Source organism: Streptopelia decaocto (assembly GCF_964273445.1).
Source record: "Streptopelia decaocto genome assembly, chromosome: 3".
Taxonomy (NCBI): Eukaryota; Metazoa; Chordata; class Aves; order Columbiformes; family Columbidae; genus Streptopelia; species Streptopelia decaocto.
Genome location: NC_138656.1, coordinates 120,175,906 through 120,189,277, shown reverse-complemented (window position 1 = coordinate 120,189,277; position 13,372 = coordinate 120,175,906). Strand labels below are relative to the sequence as shown.

General features: G+C 58.3%; 1 protein-coding gene across 2 annotated transcripts in view; it reads right to left on the bottom strand.

Annotated features, from left to right (window-relative positions):
- SCARA5 (scavenger receptor class A member 5) overlaps window positions 1-7,309 on the bottom strand; it is a 35,886-nt gene extending 28,577 nt beyond the window's left edge. For both annotated transcript variants that reach the window (XM_082048219.1, XM_082048220.1), the window contains exons 1-3: window positions 7,089-7,309; window positions 6,206-6,318; window positions 1,113-1,241 (exon numbers count right to left, since the gene is read on the bottom strand). In XM_082048219.1, coding sequence (XP_081904345.1) covers window positions 1,113-1,241; window positions 6,206-6,317 — 241 coding nt within the window. In that variant the 5' untranslated portion in view covers window position 6,318; window positions 7,089-7,309. The remainder of the gene's footprint in view (window positions 1-1,112; window positions 1,242-6,205; window positions 6,319-7,088) is intronic.
- Window positions 7,310-13,372: the final 6,063 nt, after the last annotated feature.

Here is a 13,372-nt window from a genome sequence, read left to right as displayed (position 1 = left end):
CTGCAGCTGTTCCAGATGCCACGATGTGATTGTTATTGCTGGAGCTGCTTTGGGGTGAGCAGCTGTAGCTCAGCCCAGGACAAGAGCGTCCGTCCCAAGCTCTTTGCACAATTCACAGCATCCCTCGCTCGGGGTTTCGCTGGCCAACAACAACATTCAAACAATGTAATGCAAGAAATCAGTGGGAGAGGTTTCAAAATTCCAGCGAAACCTTCTCCGTCCCTTCCACAACCCAAGAAATAACAAACTAAATCCAGCCTGTGCAAAAGACACGAGCTGCCTTCACGGTGCCAGCAGCTGGAGTTATTAAATCCATCACCCCCCAGCAGGCAGGACACGGAAAATCATCCCAAAGGAGGTTTGGGGCTGGAAAAGGGGGGTTTTCATGTCTCCCCCATGGGCGCTGGGGTTAAAGCGGGGAAGGAGGTGGGTGGGAAGCGAGGAGCTGGTCCTTGGTGGTGGCGTTTCCCAATTTGAGGCCGTTTTCAAGCCCCCCTGGCCAGCAGAGCCCCATATGGGGGTGGTATGGGAGCAAGGCGGGGGTTATGAGGTTGTGGGTTCAACCTCAATTTCCCAGCATGACGAGAAGGTAACGAACGGGTGGTGATATGGACCACATGGGATGTCTACATGGGGGCGAGCTGGGAGCAATGATGGGTGTTTGCCAGCGCTTTTCCCAGCCCTGCGCTCCCTAAAACACAGAGGGAGGCTGCAGGAGCCTTGGGGGCTGTGCTGTGCAGGGATAACTGCAGCCTGCAGCACCGTCCTCACCCCAAGGAACAATCGGTGCCAACCTGGCAGCCCTAGGAACAACTTGAGCCCTGAACATCCTCAAAGCTTCAATCAAAACTGCTCCAGACACGCAGTACGATCCCACTGGATTGTGCCCATGGCATTGTCCCCAGGGAGCTGGAAATGGAGGCGATGCCCAAGGTGGGCATTGCTTCTGCACCCCGCTTCTGCTGGATCCCATATTGTTCTCCTCCGAATAGAATGGAAAACCCTCCCAAACTCCACCACAGCGTCACCAGAAACACTGTGCCATGCTCACGGCCAGACCCGACCCGCAGCGCACGGGGAAGCATCGCCCCGGGGAGCCACAGCACCTTTACCTGCAAGGATGAAGACTCCGACGAGGATGAGGAAGACGAGCAGGTAGAGCCCCAGCACGGCGTACTTGAGCGCGGCCAGGGAGCCCAGGCGGCCGCAGCGCCCCGCTGCCTTCACCGTCCTGCCGGGACCTGCGCACAGAGCGGGAGTCAGGGGGAGCACCTCCCACCGCGGGAAATATTGTGCATGTAACTTGGGCAACACATCACGGGCGCAGCAACGGCGCTGAGTGCAACAGTGTTGATCCACATGATGCTCCCTGGGTGGGGACCGTCCATTTGGGTCCAGCGCTGGGTCCTCAGCACAGGACACACATGGAGCTGCTGGAGAGGGGCCTGAGGAGCCCCAGGAATGACCCGAGGCTGGAACAGCTCTGCTGGGGGACAGGTGAGAGAGTTGGGGTGTTCAGCTGGAGAAGAGAAGCTCTGGGGAGACCTTAGTGCGGCCTTTCCAGACTAAAAAGGGGTTGAGAAGAAAGATGGGGACAGACTTTTGAGCAGGGTCTGTTGTGACAGGACAAGGGGTGATGGTTCAGTGTGCCCAGGTGGCCAAGAAGGCCAATGGTATCCTGTCCTGTATCAAAAATAGCGTGGTCAGCAGGACAAGGGCAGTGATCCTTTCCCTGTGCTCTGCACTCGGGAGGCCACACCTGGAGTATTGTGTTCAGTTCTGGGCCCCTCAGCTCAGGAAAGAGATTGAAGTGCTGGAGCGGGTCCAGAGAAGAGCAACAAGACTGGTGAAGGGACTTGAGCATAAGACCTATGGGGAGAGGCTGAGGGAGCTGGGGTTGTTTAGTCTGGAGAAGAGGAGGCTCAGAGCTGAGCTCAGCACTCTCTAGAACTACCTGAAGGGCAGTTCTAGCCAGGTGGGGATTGGGCTCTTCTCCCAGGCAGTTAGCAATAGGACAAGGGGGCATGAGCTTCAACTCTGCCAGGGGAAACTGAGGCTGGATATTAGAAAGAAATTCTTTACAGAGAGAGTGGTCAGGCATTGGAATGGCTGCCCAGGGAGGTGCTGGACTCGCCGTCCCTGGAGGTTTTTAAACTGAGATTGGACATGGCACTTAGTGCCATGATCTAATAAACGGACTAGAGTTGGACCAAGGGTTGGACTCGATGATCTCTGAGGTCTTTTCCAACCCAGTCAATTCTGTGATTCTGTGATTCTGTGGTTTTAAACTAAAGGAGGGAGATTCAGGCCAGACATAAGGAAGAATTTTCTACAAGAGGGTGGTGAGAGCCTGACCCAGCTTGGCCAGAGAGGTGGTGGCTGAACCATCCCTGGAGACATCCCAGGCCAGGCTGGACGGGGCTCTGAGCAACCTGAGCTGGTGCAGATGTCCCTGCTCATGGCAGGGGGGACTGGGATAGCTTTAATGATCCCTTCAATCCAAATCATTCTAAGACACCCAGATCCTGACGTCCCTGCTTGCCCAAACCTGTCCTTGCTGACATCCAGCTCCTCTTCAATGCTGCCACAAGCAGCAAGAGCTGGGTGAGGAGGAGGTGGGTTTTAGGAATAAAATAAGCAGGAGGAAAAAGTAAGGAAAGACAAGGAAGGCTCCTGTGCCATGAGCCCAGCGACAGGGAAAAATCATCTGGTTTTGGGCTTTGCACACATTCAAAACCCAACTCATGTTGAAATCTGGGCCAGCTTGTGGTCTGAGGAGCCGTAGCCTGATCTGCATACAGACCCCCCATCCCTCTGCCCCAGCCCCAGGGCTGCAGGGATGCTTCAGCCCAATGTTTTGGCTCTCTGGACGACCCCATGGTGCTGGGATGGGGTGCAGGGTGTTGGGTGCCTGCGTTTTTGTGTTAGACCCTTGCAGAGACACAAGGTTTCTGAGAGCTGCCAAGAACCAGCAACTTCATGCCAGGTCAACTATCACCGCCCAGGTTTGCTCCTTGCCAGATGTGAGATGTCTCCAAGGAGACACCAAAGGTGGAGGAAGAGTCCAAAACCCCCACACCCTGGAGGTTTCATAGAATCATGGAATCATTTTGGTTGGAAAAGACCCTCAAGAATGAGTCCAACCATTAACCCACCCCTGGCACTGCCCCATGTGCTGAGAACCTCATGTCCGTCTGTCCAGCCCTCCAGGGATGGTGACTCCAGCACTGCCCTGGGCAGCCTGTTCCAATGCCCCACAGCCCTTTGGGGAAGAAATTGTTCCCAGATCCAACCTCAACCTCCTCTGGCGCAACTTGAGGCCGTTTCCTCTGCTCCTGGCACTTGTTCCTGGGGAGCAGAGCCCGACCCCCCCCTGGCTCCAAGCTCCTTTCAGGCAGTTCAGAGATCAGAAGGTCTCCCCTCAGCTCCTGTTCTCCAGCTGAACCCCCCAGGTCCCTCAGCTGCTCCATCACACTTGTGCTCCAGCCCCTCACCAGCTCCGTTCCCTTCTCTCCACTCGCTCCAGCACCTCAAGGCCTTTCTTGGCGTGAGGGGCCCAGAACTGCCCCAGGATTGACGGTTTGGCCTCCCCAGGTCCCAGCACAGGGACGGTCGCTGCCCTGGGCCTGCTGGCCACACCAGTGCTGGTACCAGCCAGGATGCTGGTGGCCTCTTGGCCACCTGGGCACACGCCGCCTCATGTTCAGCCGCTGTCACCAACACCCCCAGGGCCTTTTCCAGCCGCTGTTCCCCAGCCTGCAGCGTTCATGGGGTTGTTGTGACACAAGCGCAGGATCCGGCACTTGGCCTTGGTGAACCTCAGACAATTGGCCTCAGCCCATCATCCAAAACCAGGCAGAGAGGCAGTACAAGGGGTTGGGGTGTCCCAGCCTGCCCCCAGCTGATGGTCCGTGTGTCTGTCCTGCTGGAGCTGTGCAAACGCCTCCAGCCAGCGGAGGGTTACGCTGGGTGTATCGCGTAACCCAGCCCCATTTTTTGGCTGGGAAACACTGGAGTGCTGATGTCAGGCTGGCTGACACCCGAGGGGACCCGCGGGGACACGGGTGCTCGTGCGCCCCAGCTCAGGTGCTAAAGGCGGCGCCTCCCCCCAAACCCCCCATCTGCAACTAGTTACCCGCACGTGGTTCCCATTCACTGTCACCGGCCAAACAGATGGAGCCGAGGGGGTTCCGAACGAGGGAAAACTGCAATATTTTCCTGACATTAACACTCGTGTCAGGCCCTGGAGGCTCTGAGGAGCTGGCCCCGCGCCCCGAACCGCCCACTCCCGGGGCAGAGCGGGACCGGCCGCAGCTGCACATGGGGATTTGCTCCGGGGAGCCCGCAGCCGCGCTCCGGCCCGTAACCAAGGGGAACGGCAAATATTTCTTCCCCCTGCCCATGCCCATGCGGGAGCTCCGGTCCAGCCGCTTGGTGGGGATGCAGAGGGTGTGAGGCTGAAAGCAGCCGGGACTCAGCATCCCCGAGCTCTGGGGGAGCCAGGGCTGACATCCTGGGGGTCATGGCAAGCAGGGCCTCAACCCCACGCTGAGTGCTTTCCATGAGCCCAGGAGGGATGTGGGTGGTCCCATCCTCATGATGGAGCTCTCAGGGTTGACTTTGCCCTTGGTCTGTGCAGCTGCAGCCCAGACACAGCCCCACGAGCAATAGGCTTCAAGGGCAGGCTGCATGGGGCTCTGGGCAACCTGGGCTGGGGAAGATGTCCCCCTGCTCATGGGGTTGGACTGGATGAGTTCCCTTCCCACCCAAACCATCCTGCGACTGCTTGGAGGACCAGGGTGAGTTATGGGGAGTTATGTCCTCAGAGGTCCAGGACAACCTGCCACAAAACTGCCAAAGCCAGGGAGATACCTTGAACCCTGCCCACGCCAGGGCAAGGTCTCTGCTGGGAATGGTGGCCTCGGTGCTGGGGGACACCAGCTCTTCCAGCATCCCTCCCTCCAGGCTCCACCACCCCCTGCCCTGTCTGGGGACATGGGGACAGTCCCTGCCCCTCGCTCTGCTGCAGGGAGGTGGCCAGAGGCAGGAGCAGATGCTGCTGAGAGCAGGGGACACTTGCAGGGTGACAGCAAGTGTGGAGAATGGCATCAAGACTCAGCTTTCACCTGGAGGTGAAATCCAACCTCTGGGCTCAAACTGTCCCCATCCTGCAGGCTGGAGGGCAGGAGGAGACACTCACACAGCAATAGCCACCTCCTCTTGCAATGGCCACCTCCTCTTGCAGTGATGAGCCACCTGCACCACACAAGCATCCAAAAGCAACTTGGCCAGGGCTGGGTGCTCCCAGTTCACCCAGTGCATGTACTCACAGAATCCCAGAGTGTCAGGGGTTGAAGGGCCCTGGAAAGCTCATCCAGTGCAATCCCCCCATGGAGCAGGAACACCCAGATGAGGTTCCACAGGAAGGTGTCCAGGCGGGTTGGAATGTCTGCACAGAAGGAGACTCCACAACCCCCCTGGGCAGCCTGGGCCAGGCTCTGCCACCCTCACCCCCAACAAGTTGCTTCTCCTCTTTCAGTGGAACCTCCTGTGTTCCAGTTTGCACCCATTGCCCCTTGTCCTGTCCCTGGTTGTCACCAGAAGAGCCTGGCTCCATCCTCATGACACTCCCCCTTTCCATCTTGATCCCCAGGAATGAGCCCCCCCTCAGTCTCCTCTTGTCCAGCTCCAGAGCCCCAGCTCCCTCAGCCTTTCCTCCCATGGGAGATGCTCCACTCCCTTCAGCATCTTTGTTGCCCATGCAATTTCTGCTGCAGGTATTTAATAACCCCAAAAGCCTTCCTGAAACCAGAACAAAATGTCTGATTGGCTTTGGAAACACAATCCGGTAGCAGATATGGTAGCCAAGCGCCAAACGCCATCAGGACAGGAGAGGAGGCACAGACGCCTCCTTGCAGTGGGATTCCCTGAGCGTTTTGCCCCATGGGGCCAACAGGAGAGGAGATTCCTCCTCCATTTGAGACACACACGTTCATCACCAAGACACCAAGATCACTCCTGTGCTCTGGTCCCCTGGGACCCACAGCTGGAGCTGAGCCCCCAATTCAGGCCACACACCTTCACCAAATGGCTGAGCTGCTCCCTGAGCAACTCAAGTCCCCACGTCCCCTCCAGAAGCTCCCCAGGTTTCTGCCACCAGGTCCAAAGCCCCCCAGACCCATCCGCACGTGGCGCCCGCACTCACCGTCCTCGCAGAGGTTCAGCTTGGAGAGGTTCCTTCCCTCGAAGGGCTCCTCAAAGATGGAGCCGTTCTCCCTCTCGCTGAAGGTGTGAAGGTACATGGCTTTGTTCTCCATCCTGGTGGAGCAGAGCGGGCACGTGAGATGGTGCTGAAAGGGCTCCTACCACCCACCCATGCTCAACCGCACACCCTGCAGATGTCCAGCCTGGGGGTCCCTCTCCAGGGCTGGGGATATGGAGGCCCAGTGTAGCTACACGAGCTTCCCAGGGCATCTTGCACCCCAAGGGCCTGGGGTACCCCTACACCCCCAGCACCCTGACCATGAGCCAAGCACAGGGGCCTGATCCTGCTGCCACTGCTCCTCTGGTCAGGAGGCTGGAGTTGGGCTGGTCTCATGTCCACAGCAAATACTGTGGGCCTGGGGGGCTTGTGCGCCCACTGCCACCAAGGTTTTGTCACAGCACCCAGCCAGGGGGGTGGAATCAGCCCCCAGCAGGGCTCTGGTGGGGAAAGAGTTAAACTCACACCCTAAGTGGGACCTGCTGAGCGCTCCCAAACTCAACCTTCAACCCTCCACCCCACGCCCCCCCAGCTCCAGCTGCCAGCACACGGGTGCTGTGCTCTGTGGGGACCCCCCGACACTGGGCACAGGGACCACCCTGGCCAGGAGCAGCATCCCCAGTCCCACGCGGGTGACATCACCCGTGTGACCTGGGGGGGGGTCTCACAGCACCGCGGGCTCAGACCTCACTCCCCACTCCTGCATCCCCGGGGTCCCCACGCAGGGATGCTCAGGGACCCCCCCCCGCAGGGGTGCCCATCCGCACCCCCCATTCCGCTCCCCCCCTGCCCGGAGCCGCGTGTCTCCTATCGCGACACTACCCACCTGCCGGGCGGACCCACGCGGGAGCGAGTTTCCCGTGGCCCCTTCCCCCGTCTCCTGGCTCAGTCCCCGGGCTGCGACATGCTGGCCGGGGCGGGGGGGCGAGGACAGCAAGGGGAGCCCCCGACCTCACCGCCAGCTCCCCCCGGATGCAGAGGGGCCGCCGTTCCCATGGGTGGGGGTCCCGGGGGTGGGTGACGCGTGGGGCCGGCGCAGTGACTGCAAAGCCGGAACCTGCGAGCACAGAGCGCTCGGCCCGGAGCGTTTTGTAGACGGGGAACGGGGCGGGGGGCGGGATCCACACACCCCCCACCCTCCGGGGCCGCCCCCACCGCCCATTCGCCGGCCCCGGGCTGCCCCGGCCAAGGGGAGATGGGGGGCGCCGGGGCAGGAGCAGCCCGGGGTGGGGTAGGAGCATCTCGGGGGGGCCGGGGCAGGAACGGAAGAGTCGGAACAGGAGCATCCCCGGGGGAACCGGAGCAGGAGCATCCCCCGGGATGGGGGCAGGAGCATCCTGGGGGGGCCGGGGCAGGAACATCCCCGGGGAACCGGGGCAGGAACAGGGGGAGCCGGAACAGGAGCATCCCCGGGGGAGCAAGGGGCGGGAGCATCCCCGGGGGAGCAAGGGGCGGGAGGATCACCGGGGGGGGCAGGAACATCCCGGGGGAGGGGCGGGACAGGAGCATCCCTGAGGAACCGGGGCAGGAACAGGGGGAGCCGGAACAGGAGCATCCCCCGGGGAACGGGGACAAGAGCATCCCCGGGGGGTGCAGGAGCATGCCAGGGGAACCAGAACAAGAGCATCCCCGGAGGAACAGGGGCAGGAGCATCCCCGGGGAAATCTGAGCAGGACGATCTCCCGGGGCGGGCAGGAGCATCCCCGGGAAACCAGGACAGGAGCATCTATGGGGAACAGGGACAGGAGGGTCCCCGGCGGGTGTAGGAGCATCCCCTGGGGGAACCGGGGCAGGAGCATCCCCCGGGGGTGTAGGAGCATCCTGGGGGTACCGGGGCAGGAGCATCCCTGGGGGAATGGGGGCAGGAGCATCCCTGAGGGAATGGGGGCAGGAGCATCCCTAGGGAACAGGGGCAGGAGGGTCCCCCGGGTGCGCTCGGCTCACGGGGGCAGGTTCCCTGGAAGCCCTGGCCCTGGGGCAGGAGCGGGGTGCGTGGGGCACTCCATGTCCCAGCTCCAGGGGGTCTCCACAATGTCCCTCTCCCCTCAGGGCCCAGTTCCCCAGCAGCTCAGGCCACGGCGGGCAGAAGCAACCGCAGCCCCCAGAGAGGGGACGGGTCCTTGTTCCCCGCCGCACCCGGGGGAAACTGAGGCACAGAGGAGCAGAGGGGATATGCTGAGCTGCCCCCAAATCACTGCTGCTCTTGGCCTCGGTGCAGGATGTGCACCCACTGTGGGCAGTCTCTAGGTGGGAACAAGGTGGGGGGATGTTTTAAGGTGCTGCTGCAGGTCCCTTGCTGCTTTTGGGGCACTGCCCACTCCCCAGTGCATCCTGTGGCTCCCCCAGGCCACTCGGGGTCCCCAGAAGCCCTGTCCCACCCCATCCCTGGTCCTGAAGCAGAGCCAAGCGCCCTCCAGCAGCTCTACAGTGCTGGGGGGGACAGGCTTGGCTTGGTGACACCATCGGGGTGGTCACTGCTGTCCCCTTGGGGTGGGGGCCTGTGGGTGCACTGCTCCCCTTCTGGGAATGTAGCTGGAGCCAGCACTGGGCAGACTGGGACGGCGTGGTCACCACTGGTTGTGTCTGGTTCAGCACCCATTGCGGTGATGGCAGAGCCACTCGGTTTCCCCGGCGCCATCAGCCGGGCCGTGACAATGACAACACACCCTTTCGGAAGCCATAAACGTACTGGGACCAAGACCCAGATGGGAGTTGGTCCATAGATGGCAGCACCCAATCCGTTGGTCCCACAGATGGAGGGTCAGGCTGAGCTCGGTGGGAACATTCTCCAGCATCTGGGTGATTTGCTGCTACACCGGCAGAGAACAACAGCATCAGCCAACAGCACCACCTGGCTCCAGGAACCATCGTTCCCACTGTCACCTGCTGCCACCACCAGCTTGTGACACTGGTGACGGAGCCTCCAACCTCGGCACAGCCAAAAACCCCAGGGACTCAGGAATACCCCAGGGAGCCAGGAGTTCGGGAGGGACCCAGGAGTTCAGGAGGGGACCCAGGAGTTTGAGGGCAGGCCCAGGAGTTTGGGGAAGGACCCAGGAGATTGGGGAAGGGACCCAGGAGTTCAGGGAGGGACCGAGGCATCCAGGAGGGACCCAGGAGTTCGGGAGGGGACCCAGGAGTCTGGGAGAGACCCAAGAGTTCGGGAGCGACTCATGAGTTCAGGATGGGACCCAGGAGTTCAGGGAGGGACCCAGGCATCCAGGAGGGACCCAGGAGTTCGGGAGGGGACCCAGGAGTCTGGGAGAGACCCAAGAGTTCGGGAGTGACTCATGAGTTCAGGGTGGGACCCAGGAGTTCAGGAGGGACCCAGGAGTTCGGGAAGGAACCAGGAGTTCTGGAAGGAACCAGGAGTCCAGGAGGGACCCAGGAGTTCGGGAGGGGAACCAGGTGTCTGGGATGGACCCAGGAGTTTGGGAAGGACCCAGGAGTCCGGGAGGGACCCAGGTGTCCAGGAGGGACCCAGGAGTTCGGGAAGGACCCAGGCATTCAGGAGGGACCCAGGTGTCTGGGACGGACCCAGGAGTTCGGGGGCTGTGAGAGTCGGTCTGAAGATGGAGCAGTACTTGCCTGACCATCGCCATCAAGAACTGAGAGAACCGAGGCCCTGACAGAAAGAACACATGGACAGTGACTTGGAGAGCGGCCCGAGGAGCCACATTGTGCTGCACTGGTTTCTCTGGTACAGGAGGACTGCTGCTCACAATGGCTGTTGTGTGGACTCTGCCTGCTGCTTCAGCCAAACCAGCCCCCACCTCCTGAAAGGGATTGTTATGAGGGTCCCTTCGACCCAGGGACAACAGCTGCCATCCAGAAGATGTGTTCTCACCTGCAGCCTCAGTCACACCTGTCTCCCATCTGCTCCCCCAAACAATGGCCAAGGACAAGGAGCACGCCCAGAGCTCGCCAAGGGTCCTGAGGTCACCAATGGACCAGAGAAAGACCCCTGAATGCTGGACACGTAAGTGTTGGCAAAAGAAAGCATGGATCTTTCAAGCCTGCGCAGTTAAGCCTGGATTACAAAACAAAGGCGGAGACTGGCCTAAAACAATGGGAGCAAGGGGGGGTGAAGAAGCATAAAAGGTGACTCCAGAATGGACACTGTCAAGATCTTCCCAGCAGAGGATCCCGAACCACAATGGAGGACCGGCCGGACTCCACAGGACCGGAGACCAGAGGGACACCTTTGGAACTCAACTGGTGATAAACGCAACCTCATTTCTCATCTTTACTTTTACTTTTCCCCATTTATCTTCCCTTTTCTTTTTCTTACTCTCTCTCTCTATCGCGTGACGCTTTATGGGTAAATTAATAAAGCAACACTGCTTGATTGGATTATAACCCCTTGGCATTTTGGTCGCCTTAATTTTGCGCTTCGAGATCGAGGTAAAAGAACCATCAGGAGTCATCACCAAATGGACTGTGACACCAGGTAGAGATGGGGCAGAAGAGCAAAGTGAGCTCAGGAACCAAGAAGGGACAAAGCCAGGAAATCACTGCCTGGAAACCCAAAATGGTGCTTGCTGAGGGAGAAGATGCAAAGCTGGTTGGGGATTGAGTCCAAACACAAGTCACCTGGAGCTGATCCAGAGCTTGTTATCTCATCAAAAATCTGAGAGACAGAGAATTATTTAAAAAGCCCTTTGATTGCTAAGTGGCCTTCGAAGAATTCAGGAAACAGAGTGCAAAAGCCTGAAGCGAGTGCTCCATCTAGGGCTTCTGATTCGATGTTTCCACGCAAAAAATAAAAGCCATGAGGCAAAGAGTCATCACAGAGTCCCAGAGTGTCAGGGGGCCTGGAAAGCTCATCCAGTGCAATCCCCCCATGGAGCAGGAACACCCAGATGAGGTTACACAGGAAGGTGTCCAGGCGGGTTGGAATGTCTGCACAGAAGGAGACTCCACAACCCCCTGGGCAGCCTGGGCCAGGCTCTGCCACCCTCACCCCCAACAAGTTGCTTCTCCTCTTTCAGTGGAACCTCCTGTGTTCCCATTTGCACCCATTGCCCCTTGTCTTGTCCCTGGTTGTCACCAGAAGAGCCTGGCTCCATCCTCCTGACACTCCCCCTTTCCATCTTGATCCCCAGGAATGAGTCCCCCCTCAGTCTCCTCTTGTCCAGCTCCAGAGCCCCAGCTCCCTCAGCCTTTCCTCCCACGGGAGATGCTCCACTCCCTTCAGCATCTTTGTTGCCCATGCAATTTCTGCTGCAGGTATTTAATAACCCCAAAAGCCTTCCTGAAACCAGAACGAAGAGTCTGATTGGCTTTGGAAACACAATCCGGTAGCAGATATGGTAGCCAAGCGCCAAACGCCATCAGGTTTGTAACTCTGCAGAACAACGGTCTCCTCGCACGGTCACTCTGTCGTCTCAGCGGCCGTGTCCCACGCGTCCATGGAACTTCACCCCATCGCAGTGACCACCAGCGCGGCTGTTGATCCATCTCCCCTCATTCTGGGTTGATCACAGCAGGTTTTGATGTGTCGCTGCCCATGAGATCCCGGAACCGGCTCCTCACCCGCTGCTTTGCTATTCCAAACATCTCCATCTGCACCTCAATGTGTTCCAGGTAGGTTTGTAGCTGCTCTTATGGAATCCAGAATCATTGAGGTTGGAAAAGAGCTTTAGGATCATGGAGTCCAACCATAACCCAGCCCTGGTATTAAACCATGTCCTGAGAACCTCATGTCCATCTGTCCAGCCCTCCAGGACACTCTCCTGCTCAGGCCAACTGGCCCAGCCACCCATTTTTACAATTAACTTATCAAGTAATTAAGGCGCCTTCCTAAAGCGAACACGGGCGACTTCTCAGTTCTGGGGTTTAAACTTGTTCATTTTCTGATTGTGCCACCTACTGATGGGAAAGCGGTAACGAGTTCATGAGCTCATTACTTGAGGATGCTACGGGAGTCATGAAGGATGTCCTTCAAAGATGGACCCAGGAGTTCGGGGGGGGATGAGGTAACGAGTAACGAGTTCACGAGCTTATTACTTGAGGATGCTAAATTAGACATGAAGGATGTCCTTCAAAGACAGACATACAACAATGGATTAATCCTAGGGGAAAAAAAATCCACAGAATGGGAACTGAACCCCAATAACTTGTGGGCTCAGGGAGTCCCGTGCAGACTTTTCCTACCATGTGCAATTTGACTACGAGTCAACCCCTTTACTCTCTAAATACAACAGCCTGGATGAGCTACTGTGAGCTCTCCCTGCTAAATAAGTGAGCTGGGTGGCCATGGTTTTACTGCTCGCAGGTCAGTGGATGAGCCCAATTTAAGTTCAATACTATTAATTTAGCTTAAGTAGATGCACACTAAATATAATGAATTATTTAGATATATATGGTTGTATGATTTTTAATATACTCTCTGCTTCATGTTACTTGGTAAGCTGGTTTTGCTACAATATTCTGTTGTAAAGTTCTGCTCATATTTACCAAAAGCAACTACAAACTCCACTGAACACTTGCAAGATAAGGTCCAGTTTGCACTTTGCCGGGAAGAACAGAACTGACTGGGAAAAACAACAACCCAAGGCTAATTGGGAGACATCACAGACAACTGCAAAGCAGGGCCTATATTGCTGAGAAGAAAAGGATTGATTCAGACAAAACAGCACCTGCAAGGCCATGGAGCAAACCCAAAGTCTGCAGCCGAACAAAGCACGTAAGTCAGGAAAAGGGTCCAACGGGGAGCAAGGTGGCGAAATTCTGCTGTTGGGTTGAATCTGAGTGTGAACAGTCCGTGAAGATAGAGAGATTTATGATTCTCTTACGCGTGGGCTGAGCTGTGCAGCCCGAGCCAGCCCTTTTGCTATTTGACTCTATTCAATATTTCCCCTGCAGCCAACAGTCCCCAGGGAGGGACCCAGGAGTCCCAGGACCGGGGGAAGGAGAAGGCTGCGCGTTCACATGGTGATGGGGATTCGCGTTGCGTGAGCGTTTGCCTTTGGAGCTTCCAAACAGCCCCTGCAGCAACAGCCCCAGGGAGGGACCCAGGAGTTCGGGAGGGACCCAGGAGTCCGGGAAGTACCCAGGTGTCCAGGGAGGGACTCAGGAGTTCAGGAGGGACCCATGAGTTCAGGAGTC